The sequence below is a fragment of the Thamnophis sirtalis genome, unplaced genomic scaffold (assembly GCF_051295495.1).
Source record: "Thamnophis sirtalis isolate CommonGarterSnake01/CBP01778 unplaced genomic scaffold, rThaSir2_p1.2 scaffold_14, whole genome shotgun sequence".
In the NCBI taxonomy this organism is placed as follows: domain Eukaryota; kingdom Metazoa; phylum Chordata; class Lepidosauria; order Squamata; family Natricidae; genus Thamnophis; species Thamnophis sirtalis.
The window spans coordinates 4,641,998-4,669,821 of NW_028261394.1; the positions used below are offsets into that span (position 1 = coordinate 4,641,998).

The window sequence follows — 27,824 nt, forward strand, 5'->3', positions numbered from 1 at the left end:
GGCGGTCTCTCAAGTTCCAGGTGTTTAGCAACCAGCCTGCCTGTAAAGAGTTTGCAGCATCCCGTGTCACTTAACCGTGATTGATGGTTTGTTTTTTTTTGCTGGAAATGAACCCAAAGCAAGTGTTGGTCTCGCTTAACGACCGCAGGACCAGCTGCGGCAAAAAGAAATCATAAAATCCATCATGGGATGAGCTGCTTTATGACCGGCCTGTAAAAGTATCAGATCGAGGAAAAATGGCGATTCTTGCCAAATCAGAATGGCAGCCGACAGCAAGCTAACTGGGCCCCAGCGAGGCATATTTTGGCCACACTGGCTGGCCACAAAAACACACATACACACAAATACACAGCCCCCCCAGAGAGGGATGTTGTGGTTGGTTGTTTTTTTTTTTTAAAGAAAGAATAGGATCGCCAAAAACATTGTGAAAAGAAATGTTTATATGCCATCTGGATAGGTAAGTCCACGGTTAAAGCACTGAACACTGAGATGAGCATCACAGCTGAATGTCCACGCGCATAGATAAACACACACACACACAATTACGGATACTCAAGCTGGCTGGTGATTTTGGGCACAGAACAGCCCGAGTGAGTCGTGAAGGATTGGAAAGGGGTGGGGGGGAGAGAAGCAAAAATCTAGAAAGGCAAAGAGTAACATTCCTGGCTGCGATGTGGTACCATTCTTTGGAAAAGCAAACCGCCTTCCCAAATTGTCTTCTCCAGCCTGACATCCACACACCCCAGGACAAAGTGACAGGTGGAGCCCAGGCCCCCCCTAAGGAAGGAATGGGCAAACCTTTTCGGCACCGGGTGCCCAAATGAAACGTGCGTGCGTGTGTGTGGATTTGCGCGGGCCAAGCGCCGGAAACACGAACGGCAGCTGGCTATGCGCAGGCGTGTGCTGGCCAGCTGGTCTTCGCATGCGCTGAAGACCAGCCTGGCTAGTGCGCGCATGCCAGGTTTTTTTTGTCCGTTTTGGGGGTTGTTTTCAGGCTGTTTTTGGCTTGAAAAATGCCCCCCAAGCGCTCTGAAAACAGCCCCAAAAAACACTCTGGTTTGGGGGAATTTTTGGTCATTTTTCAGGCTGTTTTCCGGCGCCTGTGAAGTCCGACTGGCCGGAAACCAGAAGAGCAGCTGGCGATGGGATGCGTAGTTTTGCCATCACGGCCCTAAGGGGAGCCCCCAAAAGGAAAGAGCCTCTAAAAACAGGGGTGCCCCTTTAAGACTTTTGGACTTCAACTCCCAGAATTCCACCCGGCTGGGGCATTCTAGGAGTGGAAGTCTATAGGTTTTAAAGGGGCCAAGGTTGGAGTCCCTTCCTTTAAAACCCAAAAAAACGAGCCCGGAAGGGCTTTCTTGAAGCAGCTGGCTCAAAGGTAGCCCCGTGGTCACCCCGGGCCTTTTAACCTGCCCCTCAAGAGGTGCACCGGGGATGCCGGTGGGCGTTTTGCCAAGGACTAGAAATGAAAGGCTGGAGCCAAGGCAGCATTTTTAGCGCCACAGCTTGCTTTGAGAAATCTCCCTTCAAAAGGAGAAGGGAGGGAAGGACTCACTCTTCACGACGACGTGAAGAGCCCCTATCAAGTCATCAGCGAATGCCATCATCTGGAGGACGACTGAAGGGGACATGTGGGCGAGATTCCAACCACCTTCTTCTCCTGCAACCTAACTCTCTAGGCCAGTGGCGGAGAAGCTTTTCGGCACCCAGTGCCCAAACTGGAAAGATTGTGCACCCGTGTGCATCTGGGCTCGCCAGGGTGCTGGAAATCCAAATCCAGGCCTGTTTTTTGGACTGTTTTTCAGGCCCCCAAAAAATCCATCCTGAAAACGTGATAGAAAACGCCCTGGTTTTTAGGCTGTTTTCCGGAGCTCCGGTGCCTGTAAAGACAGGTTGACTGGCATGCAAACACAGCCCAAAATACTGCCTGAAAACAGCTTGAAAAACAGCCCCCCAAACGGCCTGTTTTTTGGCCATTTTCCGGCTCTCGCATAGACCAGCTGGCCGGAAACCAGAAGACCAGCTGGTGACGGTGTGTGTGCCCACAGAGAGGGCTACACGTGCCACTTATGGCACGCGTGCCCTAGGATTGCCATCACGGCGCTCACGAGATGGAGGGCTTCCCGCTCTCCACGGTGACATTCTTCATTTTTTTTTTTTTAGAATGGCCGCTGCTCCCGCCGAGCGGGATTTAGTCAAGAGAAGCGTTGGTTGCTCCTGCTAAAATACCCTTTAGAAACAGAACAAAAACAGCGGAGAAGAAACAAGGCGGGATATTCGGAGCGGTTTTAGAGCAACCTCAGCCGTTCCTTCTGTGCATTTCACGTTGATGGGAAGGCTTCTTGCCTCTCGCCGCTGCTCAATCTCTTTCTGACTTTCGGGGGGCAGTGGGGTGGGCTCGGGGAAGAGGAGGGGACTCTGGACATCCAAGAAAGCTGAAGGAAAGGGCACACTTCTCCGATTAGCACACGGTGGCTACGCAACCAGAGTTATAAGCAATTGCTAAAAATCCCAAATCCATCTGGATCCTCACAGTTCAAGGCAAGTTTGTCTTTCGCCGTCATTTTTGGAGTGCCTTAAAAAGCGAAGGGAAGCATAAATCCTGGAGCAGAAGGGCGATGGTTCCTCAACTCTGGGCAAGTGTGAGATGTGCGGACGTCGTCTCCACGCTGGCTGGGGAAGGGGGAATTCTGGGAATTGAAGTCCACGGCAGCTTCAAGCGGCCCAGGTGGTGAGAAAAACCCCCACAAGGGACGAAGACGGGGGGAAAAAAAATATCAGGTGGATTCACCCAAACCAGGGATTGATGTGATTCGGAAGAAGAGGAGGAGGAGGAGGAAGAGGAGTGGGGGAAGAGTACATTCTTTCAAGCTGAAATTCTTCTTGCCTTGAATTCCCACCTCAAGTTAAAACAAGAATTCAGACGTTAAATAGTAAGGAAGGGGATAGAATTGTTTTTTTTAAATAATAATAATAACGGTGACGGTGTTTACAATATTTTTCCCAAGGGCAAATTTTGTCCAAGTGGGATCCTCGGAGAAGCGTCGAGAACCAAACGGCCTTCCGACTACGGGCACGAGGCTCCAAAAGGCAGCGACTCTCAACCCAGGAGGAGGAGGAGGAGGAGAAAAGTGGCCGGCATTCGGGCATCTTGATTTGCTTCTGCTTCGCCCATCACCACCACAAATTCGGCGGCTCCTCGGCCACTCGGCTCTTGAACAAGGTGATCTCATCCAGGTGCATCATGGGAACGTCCCGGATGACCTCGGTCAGGTCTTCGTGCAGGAGAGGGAAGATGACCACGTTCAGCGCAGGGCGCTCGGCCTGGAAACTAACCCAGAAACACAAGCGGGGTTAAGGTCAGAGGGGGACGTAGAGAAGGGGGGACGGCATTGTTAGCAGGCCCAGCTGCAGACCCAGAAAACTCCGATCCCAGCAGAGGGAATCTTTTAAGACTTACAACCACAATGCAACTTTACGTCGGGCCACAAGGTTTATGGATTGTAATTTTAGGATAGTTAGACCATGTTCTAATTGACAGAATGGATTTTATTATAGACTAGCCAATAACCCGGCATTGCCCGGATATTTATTTATAGGGGGGGAAATGTCTGGACCAATCGTAATTTCTAATGTTGGATTTTTCCCCTTTACCAGAAGGGAGCCCCCTGGTGGAGTACTGTGAAGCCGTTACCATGGCAACTCCACTGCGCTGTACAGTAAGAGCCATTTTAAGGCACAACAGGATGTATCTTAACATAGCATACACCCCAAAGGGTATTAGGGGTGACTTATCCCAATAGAATAGAATAGAATAGAATAGAATAGAAATAGAAAGGAATGGAAAAGGAATGGAAGGGAATGGAATGTAGAATAGAATAGAATGGAATGTAGAATAGAATAGAATGGAATAGAAAGGAATGGAATGTAGAATAGAATAGAATAGAATAGAATAGAATAGAATAGAAAAGAAAAGAATGGAAAGGAATGGAATGTAGAATAGAATAGAATAGAATAGAAAGGAATGGAATGTAGAATAGAATAGAATAGAATAGAATAGAAATAGAAAGGAATGGAAAAGGAATAGAAAGGAAAGGAAGGGAATGGAATGTAGAATAGAATAGAATAGAAATAGAAAGGAATGGAATGTAGAATAGAATAGAATATAGAAAGGAATGGAAAAGGAATGGAAAGGAAAGGAATGGAATGTAGAATAGAATAGAATAGAATAGAAGGGAATGGAAAGGAAAGGAAGGGAATGTAGAATAGAATAGAATGGAATTGAAAGGAATGGAATAGGAAAGAAAAGGGAAAGGAAGGGAATGGAATGTAGGGTAGAATGGAATGGAAGGGAAGGGAAGAGAAGAACAGAGTTGGAAGGGACCTTGGAGGTCCTCTAGTCCAACCCCCTGCTTAGGCAGGAAACTCTACACCACTTCAGACAAAGGGGTTATCCAACATCTCCTTGATCCAACACGATACGGGATCCATCGTCTAACAACGGTTTTGCTCACAATAAAGGAAATATTTTTTGCAGGAAATCTTGGCTATGTCACATGCCACGTAATCCTCCTTTGGTACGGTCCCTTCCGCGCATCCTGGCTTAGGTTTCTTCCCTTGTCTGGGCCCACCTCCCCAAGTAGAGATGGTCCTCGACTTACAACAGTTTGTTTAGTGAACGTTCAAAGTGTGTGTCGGGGAGAAAGGATTTATGACCGGACTTACAACCGTTTGCAGCATGCCCGTGGGGTCCTGTGATCGAAATTCGGACGCGTGGCAATTAATTCACCTTTATGACGGTTGCAAGGTCATGCGGCCGGCTATCTTTGGCGACCTTCTGACAAGCAAAGCCAATGGGGAAAACCAGATTCACTTAACAACCGGGTTACTCACTCAACAGCTGCAACCGTCCCTCTTAACAACGCTGGCTAGAAAGATCGTAAAAGGGGGCAAAGCTCGCTCAACCGATGCCTCACTTAACGACACAAATGGGGGGGGCTCAACTGTGGTCATTAATCCGAGGACGGCCTGCCTGTCTCCTCCCGGCCCCTTTTTTCTAGCTCTTTTATGCACTGTTCAGTCTGCCTTCCTCCCCATAACTCTAGAATCCGCTGCCTTAAAATTTCCTGCCGTGCCGTTAATTTTCCCTTATTAGAAAAAGAAAGGGATTGCCGTAAATTTCTCCCTCATCCACGCACACCCAGCGCTGCAGGCATGTTAATTAATGCAACAGGAAAAAGCACTGCACCAAACGTGTGGTTGTACGCATGCTGCAGCTGAGAGAGACAGACAGACAGACAGGCAGACAGACAGAGACAGAGAGAGGAGAGAGAGAGACAGGGAAACAGAGACAGAGACAAAGAGAGAGAGAGAGAGGGAGGGAGGGAGAGGGGGAGAGAGAGACAGACAGAGACAGACAGACAGAGACAAAGATAGACAGAGAGAAGAGAGAGAGAGAAACAGAGAAACAGAGACAGAGAGAGACAGAAACAGAGGTAGAGACAGAGAGAGAAGAGAGACAGAGACAGAGAGAGGGAGGGAGGGAGAGGGGGGGAGAGAGACAGCCAGACAGAGACAGAGAGACAGAGTGAGAGACAAAGACAGAGAGAGAAGAGAAACAGAGACAGAGAGAGAGGAGAGAGAGAGAGACAGAGACAAAGACAGAGAGAGAGAGGAGAGAAAGAGAGAGACAGAGAGGAGACAGAGAGACGAGAGACAGAAAAGAGAGACAGAGACAGAGAGACAGAGAGAGGGAGGGAGGGAGGGAGAGGGGGGGAAAGAGACAGACAGACAGACAGAGACAGACAGAGACAAAGACAGAGAGAGGAGAGAGAGAGAAACAGAGAGAGAAGAGAGACAGAGACAGAGAGGGAGGGAGGGAGGGAGGGGGGGAGAGAGATAGACAGACAGAGCGAGAGACAGACAGACAGAGAAGAGAGAGAAATAGAGACAGAGAGAGAGAGAGACAGAGAGGGATGGACAGAGACAGAGAGAGAGGAGAGAGAATCAGAGACAGAGAGAGAGAGAAGAGAGACAGAGAGGGAGGAAGGGAGAGAGACAGAGAGAAAGACAGACAGAGACAGAGACAAAGACAGAGAGAGAGAGAGAAGGAACAGAGACAGAGAGCGAGAGACAGAGAGAGAAGAGAGACAGAGACAGAAAGAGAGAGAGAGAGCGACAGAGAGAGATAGACAGAGACAGAGAGAGGAGACAGAGAGAGAGGGAGGGAGAGAGGAAGACAGACAGAGACAAAGACAGAGAGAGAGAGAAGAAACAGAGACAGAGAGCGAGAGACAGAGAGAGAAGAGAGACAGACAGAGAGACGAGAGACAGAGAGATAGAGAGAAGAAACAGAGACAGAGAGCGAGAGACAGAGAGAGAAGAGAGACAGAGACAGAAGAGAGAAACAGAGACAGAAAGAGAGAGAGAGCGACAGAGAGGGATAGAGAGAGAGAGAGAGAAGAGAGAGAGAAACAGAGAGAGAGAGAGGAGACAGAGAGAGAGGGAGGGAGAGAGGGAGACAGACAGAGACAAAGACACACACAGAGAGAGAGAGAGAGAGAGACAGAGAGAGAAGAGAGACAGAGAAAAGAGACAGAGAGGCAGGCAGGCAGGCTGTGGCACTTAAAATCCACCCACAATCTTTATCTGGAGGAAAATGCCTGTGAAGGTGGAAGGGCGGAAACATTTATATATTCGAAAAACCAGCGCAGGCAGCCATCTCAGGATAACGACGGTTAAACCGGAGAGGGCACGAAAGGTGGAACGGGAGGGGCGCCAAGGAGGAAGCAGAGGTGGGGGGCTCTGCTGCAGATGCACGTAGGGTAAATCGAAATGCTTGGCCTCGTGTGCCAGCGGAGTAAATGTGGGTCACGTCTCCTTTCGGTGGGAGAAAAAGAGGCCGTTGGTCACACCCACCCACTGGGCACAACTGCCTTCCTTTCTGCCGACCTCTGGCTCAAGCGTTATGCTCATCCGCGTGGCGGAGAGGAACACACACATGCAGACACACGCACACGTGAAATGGACAACAAAATCCGTGCCATTACACAGGGTGTAAATGGACCGGCGGCGTCTGAAAGCGCCAAAGGGCTAGAGAAGATCCGCTCGCTGTTTAAAAACCAGATTCTGGGTTTCTAGTCCTCTTGACTGTTGCAGGGGGGAAGATAACAGGCAATCGACAGTGGCTGAATGATGCAGTCGGGACTAGAGGTTAAGAAATTGGGGAGAAGCAGTAGAAACTTTCTCTGAATTTGGTTAATAAGATTTAGATCCTATTTTCATGCCTAAGGCAGGACTAGAACTCACAGTCTCCTGCCGATTGGCCCAATGTCACCCAACTGGCTTTCAGGCCTAAGGCGGGACTAGAACTCACTGTCTCCTGGTGATTGGCCCAATGTCACCCAACTGGCTTTCAGGCCTAAGGCGGGACTAGAACTCACTGTCTCCTGGTGATTGGCCCAATGTCACCCAACTAGCTTTCAGGCCTAAGGCGGGACTAGAACTCACTGTCTCCTGGTGATTGGCCCAATGTCACCCAACTGGCTTTCAGGCCTAAGGCGGGACTAGAACTCACTGTCTCCTGGTGATTGGCCCAATGTCACCCAACTGGCTTTCAGGCCTAAGGCGGGACAAGAACTCACTGTCTCCTGGTGATTGGCCCAAACGCACCCAGCCAGCTAAAGCAGGATTAGAACACACCCTCTCTTAGTGATTGGCTGAAAGTCATCCAACTGGCTTTTGCGCCTAAGGCGGGACTAGCTCATCGTCTCTTGGTGATTGGGCCAAAATCACCCAGACTGCTTGGTGCCTATAGAGGAACTAGAACTCCCATCTCCTGGTTAACTTCCAGCTGGGTAGACCAACTCCCATCCTTTCAGCAATGGCTATGGAACTTGGGGAATTCTGGGAATTGCAGTCCACCCATTTGGAAGCTCCTGGGGCTCAGTGGCTAAGACGCTGAGCTTGTCGATCAGAATGTCGGCAGTTCGGCGGTTCAAATCCCTAGTGCCGCGTAACGGAGTGAGCTCCTGTTACTTGTCCCAGCTTCTGCCAACCTAGCAGTTCGAAAGCACGTAAAAAAACACAAGTAGAAAAATAGGAACCACCTTTGGTGGGAAGGGAACAGCGTTCTGTGGGCCTCTGGCGTTGAGTCATGCCAGCCACATGACCACGGAAACGTCTTCGGACAGCGCTGGCTCTTTGGCTTTGAAACGGAGATGAGCACTGCCCCCTAGAGTCGGGAATGACTAGCACCTATGTGCGAGGAGAACCTTTACCTTATTGTTTCGTACCAACTAGCCGCAGCTTTTGAGAATAGGTTGTCTTCTAGAAAGAAAGAAAAAAACCTGGCCAAGCTTTCATCCCAGCTCCACATTAATTGAAATTAAAGGTAGAGCTGTTGGCATCTTATTTCCATAAATCAGCAAAAAGTGCACAGAACAATTGGCTGGTTCAGTTCATCAAGTTAACGGTGCCAACGCAAAAACTCCTTCCAACTGTTTAATCAATGAAATTAAAAAACAAAACAGAATACATACGTATGAATCCCTGCCAATCTTAAGGGATAAGAGAGCCAGGTGGCCCAATGGTTAGAGTACAGTACTGCAGGCTACTGCTGCTGACTGCAGTTTGGCAGTTTGAATCTCACCAGGTTCCAGGTTGACTCAGTTTTCCGTCCTTCCGAGGTCAGTAAAATGAGGACCCAGATTGTTGGGGGCAAGAGGCTGACTCTGTAACCTACTTAGAGAGGGCTGTAAAAGCCCCGTGAAGTGGTATATAAGTCTTATTCCTTGGGAAGGAAAGGGAAGGAGGAAGAGGAAAAGGAAGGAAGGAAGGAAGGAAGGAAGGAAGGAAGGAAGGAAGGAAGGACTGAAAGAATGGAAATGGGAAGGAAGGAAGGAAGGAAGGAAGGAAGGAAGGAAGGAAGGAAGGAAGGAAGGAAGGAAGGAAGGAAGGAAGGAAGGAAGCTGTAGTGGCACAGTGGTTAGAATACAATATTGCAGGCTAATTCTGCCCACAGCCAGCAGTTCGACCGCTTAGAGAGGGCTGTAAAAGCACTGTGAAGTGGTATATAAGTCTAAGTGCTAAGTGGGGAGGGAGAGAGGGAGGGGGGTGGGGCATACTGGCACAATGGTTAGAATGCAGTATGGCAGAGTGACCATGCCCATTGCCAGCAGTTCAAATCTCACCGGCTCAAGGTTGGCTCAGCCTTCCGTCCTTCCGAGGTGGGTAAAATGAGGACCCAGATTGTTGGGGGCAAGAGGCTGACTCTGTAAACCGCTTAGAGAGGGCTGTAAAAGTACTATGAAGCGGTATATAAGTCTGTTATGGCTATTGCTATAAAAGGCCAGGAGCTGATTGCGCAAACCTGCAAATTCGACCTCTCTGGTCAATGCTGGCTTGTTGCTTTCTTCCCAAGGGGGGGGGGGGGGGGGGAAAGGCAGGGAAATGTGAGTTGGGACAGAGTTGCCAAGATCCGACGCCAGGAAGATGCCACCTGGAAATAAGAGAATGCCCTCTGCGGGTGAGGGAGTGCCCACTTTCTCTTCCTTTTGGCTTGGCTACCCTGCCGTGCCTGGTAGTAAATTCACAGCGGGCGCTTGGAAGTTCCCAGGATATATGGCAGCTGGCTAAGTGCCAACCAGAGAGGCATTCTGCAGAGCCGAAGGGGAGCAAGTTGGCACAAGAGGGCAAGGATGGGGAGAGGCACAACAGCCCCCTGGGAGCCCAGAGGCTCGGGGATTGCTACGGCAAAAAACACACCCTGGGAAGCTGTTTTTCCAACATCTCTGCAAATTAAGAAGTTATTTCAATAATTGGGCCAATTAAGCCTAATTTATACCTGGGAAACACATTAATAGTTCAAGCCTCTTGTTCTGCCACCCCCCCCTCACCCCCTTGCTACCCGTTCTTGCGTCAAGTGGGCACAAACAAACCATGAGAACGAGGCTTTTGATGGTGAGGAAGGAAGGAAGGAAGGAAGGAAGGAAGGAAGGAAGGAAGGAAGGAAGGAAGGAAGGAAGGAAGGAAGGGATGAGGCAGGCCCAGGATCTGATTTCCTTACCATCCAAAATATAGAATATGGAATCCTAGGGCCGGAAGGGACCTCGGAGGTCTTCTAGTCCAACCCCGTGTTCAAGCAGGAGACCTTATTCCATGCTGGTCACATAATTGTCTGGTCTGTTTTTGAAAACCTCCAGTGATGGAGAACCCACAACTCCAGGAGGGAAGCCCTTCCCCTGACTGTTCCTGCCGTCAGGAGATTTCTCCTTACGGATAGTCCTCGACTTACGACCACAATGGAGCCCAAAATTTCCTCCCCCATTTCCCTCCTTTTCTCTCTTCCGCCCTCTCTCACTTTCTCTTTCTCTCTCCCTCCCTCTTACTCTCTCCCTCTTTCTCTGCTCTCTCCCTCCCTCCCTCCCTCTCTGTCCCTCCTCGTTTCTTTCTCTCTCCCTCCCTCCCTCTTACTCTCATCCTCCCCCTTCCTTCTCTCTCCCGCCCTCTTACTCTTTCCCTCTTTCTCTGTCCCTCCCTCTTTCTCTGCTCTCTCTGCCTCCCTCTTTCTCTCTCCCTCCCTCTTACTCCCTCCCTCCCCCCTCTTTCTCTCTCCCTCTCTCTGCTCTCTCTCCCTCCCTCCCTCCCTTTCTCTCTGTCCCTCCTCGCTTCTTTCTCTCCCTCCCTCCCTCCCTCCCTTTCTCTCTCCCTCCCCCTTCTTTCCCTCTCCCTCCCTCCCTCTTATTCTCACCCTCCCCCCTTCTTTCTCTCCCGCCCTCTTACTCTTTCCCTCTTTCTCTATCCCTCCCTCTTTCTCTGCTCTCTCTTCCTCCCTCCCTTTCTCTCTCTTTCTTTCTCTCTCCCTCCCTCCCTTTCTCTCTCTCCCTCCCCCTTCTTTCCCTCTCCCTCCCTCCCTCTTACTCACCCTCCCTCCCTTTTCTCTCTCCCTCCCTCCTACTCTTTCCCTCCCTCTCTCTGTCCCTCCCTGCTTCTCTCTCTCTCTCCCTCCTTCTCTGCCCTCTCTCCCTCTTTCTTTCTCTCTCCCTCCCTCCCTCCCTCTTTCTCTCTCTCTCACACACACAAACAAACAAACACGGGTAGGTTCAGAACCGAACACGTCACAGCCCAGCACTTCCAGGGCTGCGACATCCCATTGGATGTTTATTTATTATTATTTTTTGGAAGAGCTGAGGATGCTGCGGGCTTGTGCCTTGGCATGACTGCATACACACACACACACACACACACATATAGTCGTGGGAGTCTGTCAGTTGCAAAATGCAGGGAAGCTTTTTTTTTTTTTGTTTAATCTACCCTGCAAAGCTTTGACTTCCAGATTGCAAAGCGAGAATCTTCGGAGAAGGGGGAGAAAAATATATTGATCCGTACACTTTCAAAACCATTGAGGGGGAAAGATGTGATTTTTGGGCACTCTCCTCTTGATAAAGACCCACAAGGAATAGAACTCCACGGGATGAAAGTTTGATGGAATCGGCCGCAGAGGGGAGGGGAGGTGAGGTAGAATAGGGTAGGACCTGCGCTCTCTCTCCCCTCCCTCCCTCTCTCTACCTCCCTCCTTGTCCCTCCCTCTCTCCCCCTCCCTCTCTCCCTCCCCCTCCCTCCCTCTCTCTACCTCCCTTCTTCTGTCCCTCCCTCCCCCTCCCTCCCTCCCCCTTCTCTCCCCCTCCCTCCCTCACCCCCTCCCTCCTTCTGTCCCTCCCTCTCTCCCTCCCCCTCCCTCCCTCTCTCTACCTCCCTTCTTCTGTCCCTCCTTCCCTCTCTCCCCCTCCCTCTCTCCCTCCCCTCCCTCCCTCTCTCTACCTCCCTTCTTCTGTCCCTCCCTCCCTCCCTCCCGCCTGCCCTCTCCCCCTACCATCTCTCTCCCCCTCTCCCCAGTGCAGAATCCAATTTCAACAAGTGCTTCCCCCACCCCCTCAAGGACCGAAGGGCGCACCAAGAAAGCAGCCCGGCCATTTATTATTCATTCAAGCTGACAGGCCGGTTCAAGGGATCCAAAGGGAGCAGGAAGCCAAAGAGACAATGAAGGAGATCTTCCATGATTCACTGCATTAAGCCTTCCGCGGAGGTGCGGGAGCCCAGCCAGCAGACACGCTTAGGCAAGCAGAGAGGGCTTGGCAGCTCATGTGCCAACAACGGGGCTCCTCTGCCAGCCAGAAGAGCCTTTCCAAGGTCAGCGGGAGGGGGAATAAGAAAGAGGGAGGGGGGAGGAGGAGGGGGAGGAGGTAAAATAGAAGAGAGAAGAGGAGGGAAACAAATGAGAGAGGAGGAGGAAGAGGCAAAAAAGAAGAAAGAGGAAGAATGGGAAAGAGGAGAGGAGAAAGGAGGAGGCAAAATAGAAGAAGAGAAAAAAGAGAAGGAATGGGAAACAAGGAGAGGAGGGAGCAGGGAAGGAGGGAAATGAAGAAGAGGAGAAGAAGGAAAAATAAAAGGAGAAAGAGAAGGAAAAGGAAACAGCAGGAGGAGGGGGGCTCTCTCTCTCTCTCTTTCTCACCCTCTCTTTCTCTCCCTTTCTTTCCCTCTTTCTCTCTCTCACACTCTTTCTCACCATCTTTCTCTCTCTCCCTCTCTTTCTCTCCCTTTCTTTTCCTCTTTCTCTCTCCCTCTCCCTTTTTCTCTCTCTCTCTCTCTTTCTCACCATCTTTCTCTCTCTCCCTCTTTCTCTCCCTTTCTTTTCCTCTTTCTCTCTCCCCCTCTCCCTTTCTCTCTCTCTCCCTCTTTCTCACCCTCTCTTTCTCTCCCTTTCTTTCCCTCTTTCTCCCCCTCTCCATCTTTCTCTCTCTCTCTCACTCTTTCTCACCCTCTTTCTCTCTCTCCCTCTCTTTCTCTCCCTTTCTTTCCCTCTTTCTCTCTCCCCTCTCCCTCTTTCTCCCTCTTTCTCACCCTCTCTTTCTCTCTCTCTTTCTCTCTCTCCCTCTCTCTCTCCCTCTTTCTCTTTCTCTCTCCCTCTCTTTCTCTCCCCCTCTCCCCCTCTCCTCCCCCCCTCTCTCCAAAAAAAGAACCAAAACAACTGAATCTCAATGGAGATTCCCAGGCAGCATCTCAACTGAAGAAACTTCCTGGATGAGAAGCGAAAGTAAAAAAAAAAAAAAAAAGGAAAAGACCCCCCCACCCCCCCAAGAAAGTCCAGTTGCCTTTTGGAAAACAGCACCTCTGGGACCAAGCAACCACCGATAAAAGCAAAAGCTGCTAAGGAAACTGGTCCTTGTGTTCCCCCCTCCCCCAGACCCATTAAAGATGCCCACCCACACCCCCTCTCTCCGAAAGGCCTGCAAAACATCTAGCACTTTGCTTTCCATCGATCTGTTTTTAAACGGTAGTGATTTTATTTTCCTGTTTTAATCGACAGCTGGTCAAATATTTTTGGTTGAATTGTTAGGGAAGAGAGAGGAAGGCAGGCGTCTCTCTCTCACACACACACACACATCCCACCACGAAATCCCAAATGCTGAGAGAAAAGGATCCTAGAAACTGATTGCTCTCTAAATCAGTGTTTCTCAACCTTGGCCACTTGAAGATGTCTGGACTTCAACTCCCAGAATTCCCCAGCCAGCATTCGCTGGCTGGGGAATTCTGGGAGTTGAAGTCCAGACATCTTCAAGTGACCAAGGTTGAGAAACACTGCTCTAAATGCATCAACAGAGGGAGAGAATCAAGATAAAAGGTTAATACCACTTTATAAGGCCCTGGTAAGGCCACACTTGGAAAACTGCATCCAGTTTTGGTCGCCACAATATAAAAAAGATGTGGAGACTCTAGAAAGAGGGCAGAGAAGAGCAACAAAGATGATTAGGGGACTGGAGCCTAAAACATATGAAGAACGGGTGCAGGAACTGGGTATGTTTAGTTGAATGAAAAGAAGGACTAGGGGAGACATGATAGCAGTCTTCCAAGATCTCAGGGGCTTCCACAAAAAAGAGAGAGTCAAGCTATTCTCCAAGGCACCTGAGGGCAGGACAAGAAGCAATGGGTGGAAACTAATCAAGGAGAGAAGCAACTTAGAACTAAGGAGAAATTTCCTGACAGTCAGAACAATGAATCAGTGGAACAACTTGCCTCAAGAAGTTGCGAATGCCCCAACATTGGAAGTCTTTAAGAAGATGTTGGATTGTCTGAATTTGGCTGAAAGTGAAAACAAAACTATGGTGTAAAATGGACTGTGTAAATGAGAGGATGTAAAAGAAAAGACCCAGACAAAACTTTGTTCCTATAATATGTATAATTTGTATTAAAACGTTAAAAAAAAAAAACTTGGGGGAAAAAATACCTGGACACCCAGCCTTAGAGCAGCTTGTCCCCAGAGGTGTGAGTCCTACCTGTGACCCAGAATTTGAGACTGCCCCCCGCCCCAGGATTAAAAACCCCAGTGTTACTTGAGTGTCTCGCTCAAAAGAGGTTGATGAAGAGGCATTGATGGAGATTAATGAGCTGGAGGGACCAACTTTAAGTAGGAAGTGAGGGGGGGAATGGAGAACGGAATTAAATATTTAAGCTTGACTAAACGACAATTAAAGGGAGTGGATAGGGGTGCGGTAGGGGAAGAAAGAAGATAAATATTTCAAGGGTGTGATGGCTGCTCTGGGCTTGTGTGTGTGTGTGTGTGGCAGGGGACTAATGGAGGAACTGTTTACAACAACTGGAGGAGGGGAGGAACATTTGAGAAGGGATCAGGAAAAATTCCTATTATACGTATCAATTGGGGGGGTGGAAAGTGCAGAGAAGAGCAACTAGGATGATTAGGGGACTGGAGGCTAAAACGTAGGAAGAACGGCTGCAGGATTTGGGTAGGAAGGAAGGGAGATGGAAGGAAGGAAGGGAGATGGAAGGAAGGAAGGGAGATGGAAGGAAGGAAGGGAGATGGAAGGAAGGAAAGAAGGAAGGAAGATGGAAGGAAGGAAAGAAGGAAGGAAGATGGAAGGAAGATGGAAGGAAGGAAGGAAGGAAGGAAAGAAGGAAGGAAGATGGAAGGAAGGAAGGAAAGAAGATGGAAGGAAGGAAAGAAGGAAAAAAGATGGAAGGAAGGAAGGAAGGGAGATGGAAGGAAGATAGAAGGAAGGAAGATGGAAGGAAGGAAAGAAGGAAGGAAGACGGAAGGAAGGAAGGAAGATGGAAGGAAGGAAGGAAGGAAGGAAGGAAGATGGAAGGAAGGAAAGAAGGAAGGAAGATGGAAGGAAGACGGAAGGAAGGAAGATGGAAGGAAGGAAGATGGAAGGAAGGAAGACGGAAGGAAGGAAGATGGAAGGAAGGAAGATGGAAGGAAGGAAGGAAGGAAGGAAGAAGGAAGGAAGGAAAGAAGGAAAGAAGATGGAAGGAAGGAAGGAAAGAAGATGGAAGGAAGGAAGGAAGGAAGGAAGGAAGGAAGGAAGGAAGGAAGGAAGGAAGGAAGGAAGGGAGTTACTGAATTTGTTCCTCAAAATCCTCTCTTCATTCTCCACCCACCCCCCGCCCACCCTTGGTACGACCAGCCTCTCCGGCGCAATACAAATGCTGCTGCTTGATATAAATTTTTCTAAATAAAGAAATAACCATAAGGGGGGGAGGGGAGGGAGGAGAAGAGCCCAGAGAGGGAAAAACATTTCTTTTAACCTTGCCCTGTTTTCTCCAGCTCCTTCTGCAATGAGTAGAAAGCTGCTTCCCTCTCCGCCCCCCCACGTTAGCGTGGGCACCTAGTGGTAGTAGAAATGCTTTGCTTGGGGTTGCTTCTGCAGTGGGGGGGGGAGGGAAACAGGGAGGGGGGGGAAAGAACCCAAGGTGATAACAACTTTTCCCGCAGAATGGATGGGAGGGGGGAGGGAGGGAGGGGGCAGGATTTCTACAGGCAGGATGGATGGTGGGAACGTTTTAAGGAACAGCCACAGCGCCATCTAGAGGAAACCTAAGACAGCCTGCCTCTTATGAGGAGGAGGAGGAGGAAGATTCAGGGATGAAGCTACAGGTGTGGTATGGGACAGGACCTCACCTGCCCAGAGGTGCCGCAGGTAGGGATTTGCGAAGGCTTCCTTCCTTCAAGGAAAACACCTTTCGAATCAGGAGAAAAACTCAATGTTAAAGGGAATGAAACAAGTTGAAACCCCTCTTGTATCTAGCGGCGTGCTGTGAATAACCCTGACTTGCTTCATACATGATGGCTTATTTAGAACGTGGTTTGTGAGAACTGGGTAAACTTAAGGAAGAGTTGATGATTTGTGCTAATAAGCAGCCATTTGATATTGGGTTATCCTATGCACCTCTTATGCTGCATTATATTCCATTATTATTACTCATGTTATCTATTTTGTGGAAATAAAACTTTCCCCTCGCACATAGGTGCTAGTCGTTCCTGACTCTAGGGGGCGGTGCTCATCTCCATTTCAAAGCCGAAGAGCTGTCCGAAGACGTCTCTGTGGTCATGTGGCCGGCATGACTCAACGCCGAAGGCACACGGAACGCTGTTCCCTTCCCACCAAAGGTGGTTCCTATTTTTCTACTTGCATTTTTACCTGCTTTCGAACTGCTAGGTTGGCAGAAGGTGGGACAAGTCACGGGAGCTCACTCCGTTACGCGGCGCTAGGGATTCGAACTGACGACCTTTCTGATCGACAAGCTCGGCGTCTTGGCCCCTGAGCCACCTTAAGATGTGTAAAAAAACAACTCAACTCCCAGCATCCCCATTGATCTTACAGCAATAATAGCAATAGCAATAGCAGTTAGACTTATATACTGCTTCATAGGGCTTTCAGCCCTCTCTAAGCGGTTTACAGAGTCAGCATATTGCCCCCAACAACAATCCGGGTCCTCATTTTACCCACCTCGGAAGGATGGAAGGCTGAGTCAACCCTGAGCCGGTGAGATTTGAACAGCCGAACTGCAGAACTGCAGTCAGCTGAAGTAGCCTGCAGTGCTGCATTTAACCACTGCGCCACCTCGGCTAAGGCTGAGAAACACAGGTATAAATAAAACCGACAATCGATCGAAGAGCCCATAATGACCCATAGGCCCTGATGTCCAGGTAAGGTTGAGAAAGACCCTCGCAGGAATCTCCGGAGGCCACATTCAGGTAGCATCGAGGACAGCTCGGAGGGGGGGGGGGACAAACCCAAGGCTGTCGAAAGACGGGTTCCTCTCCTCGATATAGTCGTGAGGATTAGTGGGCGCTGACAGCCTCCTTTCCTAATCCCCACTTTTTACACAACCTAAATTAACCGCCAGACAAAAGGCGCCCCCAGGAAGGCTCGCCCTCCCGTGGAGGCTTTCATGAGCTCCAGTCCCTCGCCCTCCTGGCTAAGAAAGTGGGGGAATTCTGCCCTCTTCTGCTTTGTGCTTTTGAAAGCGGCGTCAGGGGAAAAAAAATGCTTCGGAGGGGCTGTTTTAAGAAACACGAGGATAAGCCGCCGGGAATGTTATTTCTGGCAGGGAGGCCGCATAGAATATCTCCCGTATTGTTCCAGCTGTCATCTGTCACCCCGTTTAAAGCACTTAGCCGCATACGATTTTATTTTATTTTTTTGCTCCAAAGAGCTACTGGGAGGGAGGAGAGAGAGCAAAAAAATACATATACCGTATTTTTCGGAGTAGAAGACGCACCCTCAAAAAAAGAGGCTGAAAATCTGGGTGCGTCTTATACACTGAATACAATAGCAATAGCAACAGCAGTTAGACTTATATACCGCTTCATAGGGCTTTCAGCCCTCTCTAAGCGGTTTACAGAGTCAGCATATCACCCCCATAATCTGGGTCCACATTTTACCCACCTCGGAAGGATGGAAGGCTGAGTCAACCCTGAGCCGGTGAGATTTGAACTACTGAACTGCAGATAGCAGTCAGCTGAAGTGGCCTGCAGTACTGCACTCTACCCACTGCGCCACCTCGGCTCTACAACATTTTTGGCCTCCCGAAACCCCGTCCCCTTCACCAAAATGGCCATGCATAGCCTTTAGGAGGCTTTTTAGACGGCTCCTCAGGGATGGGGATGAGTGAAAAAACTGGGCGCTTTTTGCTCAATTTTGCCCCCTCCCAGCCCAGGAGGACTCTACAAGCTTTCTAAAGGCTATTCATGCCCCCCCTTTTTAAAAAGGGCCCGTTTTTGCAAAAACAAGCCTTTTTTGCTCATTTTTGCCTCCCCCACCCCTCCAGGAGCACTCTACAAGCCTCCTAAAGGCTCTTCATGCCCTTTATTTTTGGGAGAAAAAAAAATGGGCCCGCTTTTGGGAGGTTTGCAGAGTGCAAAAACTTTTTTTTAAAAAGATTGCCCCTTCAAAACCTTGGTGCGTCTTGTACTCTGGTGCGTCTTATACTCCGAAAAATACAGTACCTGCTTAGAGACAAGCCCAGTCTATTGAATTCTACTCTCCCGGGTAGTGATGACAAGCAGAATAAGCTTGGGAAATCCAGGGGAACGGATGAGGGATTAGGAGCTGTCACAATCAGGCAAGCCGCACCTCGAAAAGTTATTCTAAGGCTGAAACGGACGTGAAGGGAGCCCTGCCCAATTTCATAAACTTGTTTTTGCCGTGAATCGCACGGTCATTAAGCGGACCCAGCTTTTCCCCACTGCCTTTGCTTGTCGGAAGCCGGCAGTCACCTGCAGCTGTTGTAAATACAGTCCTCAAATAACGACAATTGAGCCCCAAATTTCTGTTGTTAAGCGAAACATGTGTTCAGTGAGCTTTGCCCCATTTTACGACCTTAGTTGCCTCTGTTGTTAAGTGAATCACTGGCAGCTGTTAAAACTAGTCACAGTGAACCTGGCTTCCCTCTTGACTTTGTCTGTCAGAAGGTCGCAAAAGGGGATCGCGTGACTCTGGTCCATAGTTAAAGCAGGGGTGTCAAACTCACTGAGGGCCATATCAGGGCTGTGGTTAGTGGGCGTGGCCAGCTTGATGCCACTCACTGGGTGTGGCTGACTGGGTGGGCGTGGCCGACTTGATGCCACTTTCCTAAACTGCTGGCATGTTTCCTCTTTGCATTGGGTAGACCTATTGTGGCCCGCCAGTTGTGGAGCTGGCAACAGAGGTGGACAGTGAGGAGGTTGGGAAGGGCATCGGCCAGTCCTGGAGTCTGGGGAGGGCTCTGTTGAGGGCTCTGTGTCAGAGGCAGAAAGGGGGCCGAGGCCGTCTGGCAGTGATCAGGTGCCTACAGAACTAGAGAGCAGTGAGGCAGAGGAACAGCTGGAGCCTGTTCCCAGTGTGCGCATGCACAGAGTTGCCAGGAGAAAAGAACTCAGAAATCAGAGTAGTCTTGGGAGTAAAGCCACAGGTGGAAGGTGATTGGCCCCTCCCATAGGAAATAAAAGAGGAGCGAAAGGGGAGGGGGCTTTTGCAGGAAACAATTTGTTCGTTTGGTTGTTAGATTCATTTCAGGAGTGTGAAGATCTGTCCGTGAATCTCAGAAACTCTGTGCCCAAGTCTTCCCTTGCACAGCACCTCATTTGGACAATATTTACATGGCAGCTTTCCAAGCCTGTGGTCATAAATATTCCTTTGAAAGACTGTTTGCCAGACTTTGCACAAGGTGAATGAGAGGAATTCACATCAGTTTAATGAAAGGGGTTTCGTCGGGACCAGGACTCTCCCTCCTGCTTTTGGGGGAAGCCGAGGTCAGAACAAGACCAGGCCGAAGTGATGTGGGTGGCCCCTTACATTTTCCAGATGTGGCCAGCGGGCCTTGAGTTTGACACCCCTGAGTTAAGGCAGCGAAGAAGGAACGGTTCTCCAAGAAGCCGAATCGTCATGCTTGCCCTTCACAAACACGCTCTCCGGATTAATGACGCAACAGACACGTGCAAAAAGAAGAACCTGATGCGGTTTCTCGCACTCACCTCCTTATCAAGGTCTGCTGCAGGCTCTTGCAAAGGGTGAGCGATTCCCCCATGAACATGTGGCACATGATGACCTCGCGGCAGGCAGCCATGAATGACATCACGGCGTCGGACTGGAGGGTCCCACTCCGGGAGATGATGCAGAGGCGCTGCAGGGACGAACAGCAGCTCAGCGCGCAGAAGAACTGGGCATTGGCGTGGAAGTAAGGCTGTTCAAGCCTGCAAGGAGGAGGAGGAAGAGGAAGAAGGTTGGAGCAGATCTTCAAAGAAATTTGAGAAGGGGCAACAGGGGTGGGATTGAAAAATGTTAGCAAGGGATTCTCTGCCCGGGCGTGGCCATGGGGCATGGCCTAGTTGGCTTCCTGCACAATGGAGGAAGGGGGTGCATTTTCGCCCTCCCCAGGCTCCAGAGGCTTTTTGTGCCCAGAATCCTGGGATTCTGGCTGGGGAATGCTGGGAGTTGAAGTCCGCTCATCTTCAAGCTGCCAAGGTTGAGAAACACTAGACCCCTAGGTGACCTGTCTGGTCCCTTCCAACTCTATGATTCACGGCTGGCTGGGGAATTCTGGGATGTGAAGTCCATCTGTCTTCAAGCTGGCAAGGTTGAGAAACCATGGCAGTGTTCAATTCAGAAGAATTGAGGAGACCTTACTAAATCCTTAAAGAGCAAAACAGGCACAGAAAAAAGAGGGGGCAGCATTCTCACGAAGCCGCTGGAGATTTGGGGAGCTGGGGGCGGGGAGAAAGAGGGGGAAATCAATTTGGAGCAACTTTTCAGCCACTGTCTTCAACACTGGAGCAGAACTAGAAAAAAAATCCCATCTTGTAATTTGCTGCTCGATCCACCAGATGGCGATGTTGCTCTATCACCTTCTGAAGTTTCCTGATTAAAATTTACCTTTCCTAAGGCTTCCTCTAAATCCAAATAAACATTTAAAGGTAAAGGTTCCCCCTCGCACATAGGTGCTAGTCGTTCCTGACTCTAGGGGGTGGTGCTCATCTCCGTTTGAAAGCCGAAGAGCCAGTGCTGTCCGAAGACGTCTCCGTGGTCATGTGGCCGGCATGACTCAATGCCAAAGGCTCACGGAACGCTGTTCCCTTCCCACCAAAGATAATCCCTATTTTTCTACTCGCATTTTTTACGTGCTTTCGAACTGCTAGGTTGGCAGAAGCTGGGACAAGTAACGGGAGCTCACTCCGTTACGTGGCGCTAGGGATTCGAACCGCCGAACTTCCTGATCAACAAACTCAGCATCTTAGCTGGATTTCTTTCTTTCTTCTTTCTTTCTTTCTTTTTTCTTTCTTTCTTTCTTTCTTTCTTTCTTTCTTCCTTCCTTCCTCCTTCCTTCCTTCCTCCCTTCCCTCTTTCCTTCCTTCCTTCCTTCCTTCCTTCCTTCCTTCTTTCTTTCTTTCTTGAGCACGTTTTGTTTCTCTTCTGAAGGACTGAAGAAGCTTCTTGGACGAGAAGCAAAACGTTTTCAAGAAGGAGAGAGAAACCCATTAAAGTTCAATTATCTTTGGAAAAGCATCTGTAGAAGTAGAAAACAGAAGAGAGCTCAAAGGGACTTTAGAGGTCTTCTACTCCAGGCCCCTGCTCAAACAGGAGGCCCTACAACACTGATGGCGATCCTTTCCGCACCGAATGTGCGTGCACATGTTCGTGTGTTTTCCCGAAAACGCCCCCCCCCCTTTTTAAAGGACATGAATAGCCTTTAGGAGGCTTGTAGAGTGCTCCTGGGGGCTGGGGAGGGCAAAATTTGAGCCAAACACGGGCCATTTTTTGGGGTTCATTTCTGCCCTCCCCAGCCCCCAGGAGCACTCTGGAAGCTTCCTAAAAGCTATGCTGTTGTAATAGTTCCTTGTGTAGGTGTGGGACACCCATGGCCCAGTTCATACCAGGGCATGCAGAGCCACGCTGAACCACACAGGAGAAAACAAACTCCTAAAACCCCATAACATCCTGATAGTTCATAACATAACATCCTGAGATGTGCCCTACCAATGACGCCCAGGATTTGCCCATATATAGACAGAACTTCTCTGAGCAGTAGATTAGAAATTCTACTTTTACAGGCTGTTTTTACTCACATGCTATTGCTCCTCCTGCCTTTGTCCTATCTCAATAAAAGGGGCTCTCAGACCCCCAATCTGGGTCGCTCCATCTCAAGAAAGTTCGTGTCCTGTCTTTTCTCCACATTGGCCTCATGGACGAACCACGGGAACGTTACACTATGCATGGCCATTTTTGCAAAGGGGGCGGGGTTTCGGGAGGCAAAAAGGGCTTTATTCGATGTATAAGACGCACCCAGATTTTCAGCCTCTTTTTTGAGGGGAAAAGGTGCGTCTTATACTCCGAAAAATATGGTAGTTTCCATCCACTGGTTCTTGTCCTGCCTTCAGGTGCTTTGGAGAATAAGCTGACACACACACACAAACACAGGTCTTTGTGGCAGCCTCTTAAACACTGGAATAATGCCATCAGGTCATTGCCAAGTCCTCCTTTCCTTTAGATCAGGGGTCGGCAACCTTAAACACCCAAAGAGCCACAAAGGTCCTAACAGAAACAAAAGTCCGGTTTCCCCCATCATAGAGTCTCCTCCTAGCACAGCTTCCTTTTCCTCTACCAACTGGAAGTCCGGTTCCCCCACCATAGAGTCTTCTCCTAACACAGCATCCTTTTTCCTCTACCAACTGGAAGTCTGGTTTCCCCCACCATAGAGTCTCCTCCTAGCACAGCTTCCTTTTTCCTCTACCAACTGGAAGTCCGGTTTCCCCCACCATAGATTCTCCTCCTAGCACAGCATCATTTTTCCTCTACCAACTGGAAGTACGGTTTCCCCCCCCCACCATAGAGTCTCCTCCTAGCACGGCGTCCTTTTTCCTCTGTCTGTCCTATCTGAAAGCCCTACCAATTGTGGGGCCGACCGGAAAGCCCACCCCCTGCCAAAGAGTCTCCTCCTGGCGCGACGTGCTTTCCCTCCCCAACCGGAAGCTCCTCTCAAAATGGTGGCGGCAACAGGGCGCTGCAGCCGAGGGATGAAAGAGCCACATGCGGCTCCGGAGCCGCAGGTTGCTGACCCCTGCTCTAGACTGGCCAAGCCCAAATCCTGTAACCGTCCTCACGTTTTAGCCTCCTTTGTGGGAGGAAGGACACAGAAGCACCCCGGGTGGGAGGAAAAGCAATGGGCTCACCTGAGATCTTGCAGGCACCTGCAGTGCTTCAGCATGTCCACCAGAGCCGACACGTACATCACTTTGCCCATCAGGCCCAAGTTGGCCAAGGAGAGCGCCCGCAGGCGCTGGCACTGCACCCCAATGTTCACCAGCCCGTAGCCCGTGAGGATGTTGGGCAGCTGAGCCAAGGTGAGGCTTTGCAGGAAGGCCAGCTGGCCAATGGCGGCCACTTCAGCGTCCCCGATGTGCTGCGCCCGGCTGCAAGGGGGCAGGGAGTTCCGAATGGCCGGCTCGTTCCGAGGCATGGCCGAGGAAAAACTGGAGCCGATCAGCTCCAGCCGTTCCAGAAACGGGAGGTTTTCCAGAAGAGTCCAAAAGACGGAGGACGGCGGCCTGGGATCGCTCTGCTCCAAGCAGTTCCTGGGATAGGCCTGCACCCCGATTCGGACTTTCTTCCCAAACCCTTGAGAGTGAGCCACCGGCTGCACCGAAGGCTTGTCGGCCGTCAGCAGGGCGGCGGCCGCGTCAGCCACGGCGCAAACCGGCAGCGCCAGAGAGAGGAGGCCCTCCAGGCGAGCCAGCACCTGGCACAGGTGCTTCCCCAGGCCTTCCGGGCTGTGGTGGTGGGCGGCGGAGAGGTTGAGGTGCTTCAAGTGGCAGCAGGCGTCCACCAGGGCTTCGGCGATGCCGCTGTCGATGTCGTCCTCCGCTTTCCGCAAGGAGGAATCGGGCGACAGGCAGTGGACGCAGCCGCTCAGGTTCAAGCCCACCAAGCTGCCCAAGTCTCTGCCGCTGTTCAACACCCGCTGGACCAGCTGCCCGCCGGACAAGCTGCAGTGGCTGAAGCTTAAGTAGAAAGGGTTGCTGAACTTCAAGTGCTGCAGGAGGCTCGAGCCGTTCATCCAGGAGCGAGGCAGCTGGAGGGCGTCTAAGGTCACGTTCCTGGCCATGGAATCCAGGAGGTTTTTAACGGCGCAGCTCTGGGCAAACCCGCCCGGCGCGGAGATGAGGAAGGCGTGAAGTTTTTCCGGGGTCCGGTCGCTCAGCACCGCCAAGTACAGCCTCACCACTTCCTGGTTGACCGGGCCAGGCGCCAAGCGGGCGTAAAAAACCCGTAGGTTCTGATAATGGGGCACGTTGCTCTCCCCGACCATCAGCTGGCCGGAGATGATCAGGCCCTCGCGGGATCGGTCGAGGATCTCGAAATACAAGAGCAGCTTCTCCAGGCTGGTGCAGCAGGGGACCACCCCGTAGGAGGGCGTGTAGAGGGTCTGCTTCAGCTCCAGCACCCGGCTCAGGGTGGCTTTGCACTCGCTGCTCAGGTGGGAGGCGTCGAAGCCGGGGTTCACGTCGATGGCCAGCGAGCGGAGGTGCTGCAGGGACGAGAGCATCTTCGAGAGGCGAAGGGAGGTGAGGTGGCAGCCGGAGAGATTCAGCTTCACCAAGTTCTTGCAGCGGGTCACCTGATCGACGGTCAAGCCCGGCAACCAGTAACAGCCGGTCATGTCCAGCTCCTGGATCTCTTTCCCAATCTCCTTCATCAGCCGCTTGACCTTGTCTTTGTCCACCTGCGTAGAAACAGTTCGGGAGGTCAAAGGAAACCGGTTATGGCAGGCCTAGATTTATTGATCAAGCTTAGGACAACTCGTACATTGCCGATCACCTCCCATAGACCGATTAGATCACACAGGTTAGGTCTCCTCCGGATTCCATCTGCCAGCCAATGTCGGCTGGCGACTCCCCGGGGGAGGGCCTTCTCTGTTGCAGCTCCAGCCCTCTGGAACGATCTCCCCGTGGAGATCCGGACCCTTACTACCCTCCCGGCCTTCCGCAAAGCCGTTAAGTCCTGCCTGCTCCAGCAGGCCGGGGGGCTCTCGAAATATCCAGCCCCTCGGAAATTGTGACTGTTGTATATTTTAATATGTTGTTTGTGTATTATCCCCCCCTCCCTTGTTTTATTGTAAGCCACCCGGAGTCCTTCGGGAGCGGGCGGCATACAAATCAATAAAACTCTAACTCTAAAAAAAAACCTCTAACTCTTTCCAGGGGCTGAAGACTGAAACGCCGAATTATAGGATCGCGGGCAAGTTCTGGAGAAGCTATAAGGAAGGGAATGCGAAAGTAACCGCCATTGATTCTAGTGGAAACACCCTAATCTTCCCGCCCAAAGGCCATCTCTGATGCTGGGAGGCCTCTGGAAATCCAACATTAGAAATTACGCTTGGTCCACACATTTTTCCCCTGTAAATAAATACCCGGGCAACGCCGAGGTTATCAGCTAGTATCCTTCTAAAGTAGGATATTTTTCCCTTATATTTTCCCCTTTATATCCTTCTTAAAGTAAAAGAAGGAAAGGATAATTCCCTCATCGTAAGGCCATAGTAAAGTTCAAAGGAAGAGCTTTTTAGGGTGAAGCCTCTTCAGCCTCTTCTTGCTGCAGAGTCCTGGTGTGAGACAGAGATAATCCACTGAGGGAAACTCAAGATCTTTAAACGCCCCATTCATCCAGGGTCATCCTAATTTCTGGATCATCTTTGGCAGCCCCTGCTCACCTGGTAATCTTTATGCAGCATCACCGTGTGAGTAAGGCTTTTGTCAAGACTGAGGACAGACAGTTTCCGACAGACGCTTCGGACATTCAAGACAAGATCCGACACGGGAGTATATCGCAAGATGTGTAAGAGGATTTCATCGGAAAACTCCATTAAGTTCATGCCAAGATTCTCCTCCCGGTTCTCCTCGCTGGTTGCGTCCTGCAGGAGAAAAACAAGGACTCAGACAAGACACAGAAGAAACAAAATTCTGGAGAGAGGAATCAGTTAGATTCCTCAAGGGACCCAATCAACTGTTGTGGCCCACCAGTGGCCAGCAGAGCCGGCAGCAGATTCGGACAGTGAGGAGGTTGGGGAGGAACCTGGGCCACTCCTGGAGTCTGGGACAGGCTCTGATGAGGGCTCTGTGTCGGAGGCAGAAAGGGGGCCAGGGCCGTATGCTAGTTATCAGCTGCCTTCAGAGTCAGACATCAGTGAGGCAGACGAACAGCTGGAGCCTGTTCCCAGTGTGCGCATGCACAGAGTTACCAGACGAAGGGAACAGCTAAAGAACAGGGGTCGACTTGAGAGTAAGGCCACAGGTGGACAATGAATTCTATTCTAACGTATGGGTGTAGGCATATACATATGCATGTTTATAGCATGTGTATATGTGTGTTATATGTACACTTTTGAGATTTAGGTAACAGAATTTCATTTTGAATGTGTGCCAGCTATGGCTGTTGCTGTTTTTCAGTGGTGATGTAACTTTGATCAGTTACTAAATGAATTGTTGTGAATCAGGTACAGTTGTATATAAGGAGGTTGGAGTAGACCTCCAAGGTCCCTTCCAGGTTCTATTCTATTCCTTATTCTCTTCTGTTCCTATTGTATTCTGTATTTTGTTCTATTCTATTCTAGTCTTCATTCCAATATCTATTCTATTCTAAACTCCTATTCTATTCCATCTTGTTCACCTTCACCTTGTTCCTCCTCCTCTTCATCATCATCTCTTTCATGTTTGCCTGCTGCCCCATTCTCCAGTTTTCCCTGCATCTCCTCTCTTTCATTGGCCCATCTCAAGAATGCCTTCAGCACCCCTGGGCAAGGAAGGCAAGATCTATTGGCTGTGGATAATGGGAGGGAGAGTCCCCTAAGGCCTATCTTGGAAGCGCTGCCCCTTCAAATGCAAGAGCCAAACAGCTGGTGGGAAGTTATGGGGAGGGGGAGTCCAGCACATCTGGCAGGGGCCCTGACTGTCACTCAACCTTCACCTGACCTGCAAAAACCACAACCCACCGAACCCCCCCCCCCCGTCCCCTCCCTTCATGGCAGTCCAAAGCCACAGGGCCCCCTACCAGAAATAAGACGTCGGGCCCAGCCAAAACCGCGGCTGCGGCTGCCAAACGAACCCCCCCGCCCTCCGCGAGGCCCTTCCTGCCCTGACACGCGTCCTCCCGGGTTCGGACGTGCACTGCGAATCAGGGGTTGCCATGGAGACGCCGAGGCTGGCGGAAAAGGCGAGGCCCTCGGTCCGAAAGAGAAGGCCGAGGCCTCTTCGGCGAGCCGGACTTACCTCACCGGAGGAGGACGCCATGGCCCGGGGGGAAAAAAAGCGCGCTGGCTCCCGAGCCGGTTGAGATGCTCGCCCTCCGTCTCCTCGCCTCACACGGCTTTCCCTTCAGCCGGCACAGAGAAGCGACGCGAGACTTCCGGCGCCTTCGTGACGTCCCTTCCGCTCCGAGAGGCGTGCCTTGCGGCCGCCATCTTAAACGAAACACCGCGGGAGGGCAGCGTCACGATGGGCGTGGCCTCACATGTAGCCGGAATGTTCCAATTATGCAGGGCGGGGGGGGGGTGGGGAAGAGAGAAAACTGGCCGGGTTTTTCCAACTTGGAGGGGACGCCGCCCCCAAACTCGTGCATTTGAATTGTGGGGGGGGGAGTTGCACTTGTGGGTCAGAAGTGGGGTGGGGGCTGCAAATCCTGACCTCAGGTTTGGGGTTCCCCCCCCCCAAAAGCCTGTGCAATTGCCATTTGTGTTGCTCCCATATCTGTCTATGGAGATTGTCTAGTCCAGTGTTTCTCAACCTTGGCAACTTGAAGATGTCCGGACTTCAACTCCCAGAATTCCCCAGCCAGCGAATGCTGGCTGGGGAATTCTGGGAGTTGAAGTCAGGACATCTTCAAGTTGCCAAGGTTGAGAAACACTGGTCTAGTCAACCATAGAATGCGTAGAATTAAACACAGTTGGAAGGGACCTTGGAGGTCATCTAGTCCAACCCCCTGCCCAAGCAGGAGATTCTG

At 50.7% G+C, this 27,824-nt stretch overlaps 1 protein-coding gene across 1 annotated transcript; it reads right to left on the reverse strand.

Moving 5' to 3' along the window:
* Positions 1-420: 420 nt before the first annotated feature.
* FBXL18 (F-box and leucine rich repeat protein 18) lies at positions 421-27,208 on the reverse strand. Its single transcript, XM_087728891.1, has 5 exons — positions 27,095-27,208; positions 25,540-25,740; positions 23,006-24,555; positions 19,814-20,032; positions 421-3,331 (listed from the first exon to the last, which is right to left on the reverse strand). Exons 1-5 carry the CDS (start codon positions 27,113-27,115, stop codon positions 3,175-3,177), a joined length of 2,148 nt encoding a protein of 715 aa, XP_087585017.1. The 5' UTR covers positions 27,116-27,208; the 3' UTR covers positions 421-3,174.
* Between the last annotated feature and the right edge of the window lie 616 nt (positions 27,209-27,824).

Bases quoted from the DNA above. Each gene is read 5' to 3' on its own strand.
- FBXL18 (XM_087728891.1), bottom strand. From the start codon at position 27,115: ATGGCGTCCTCCTCCGGTGAG. The intron at 25,741-27,094 runs GTAAGTCCGGCT...TTTCTCCTGCAG, and splicing joins TGGCGTCCTCCTCCGGTGAG to GACGCAACCAGCGAGGAGAA. The intron at 24,556-25,539 runs GTGAGCAGGGGC...GTTTCTACGCAG, and splicing joins TGCTGCATAAAGATTACCAG to GTGGACAAAGACAAGGTCAA.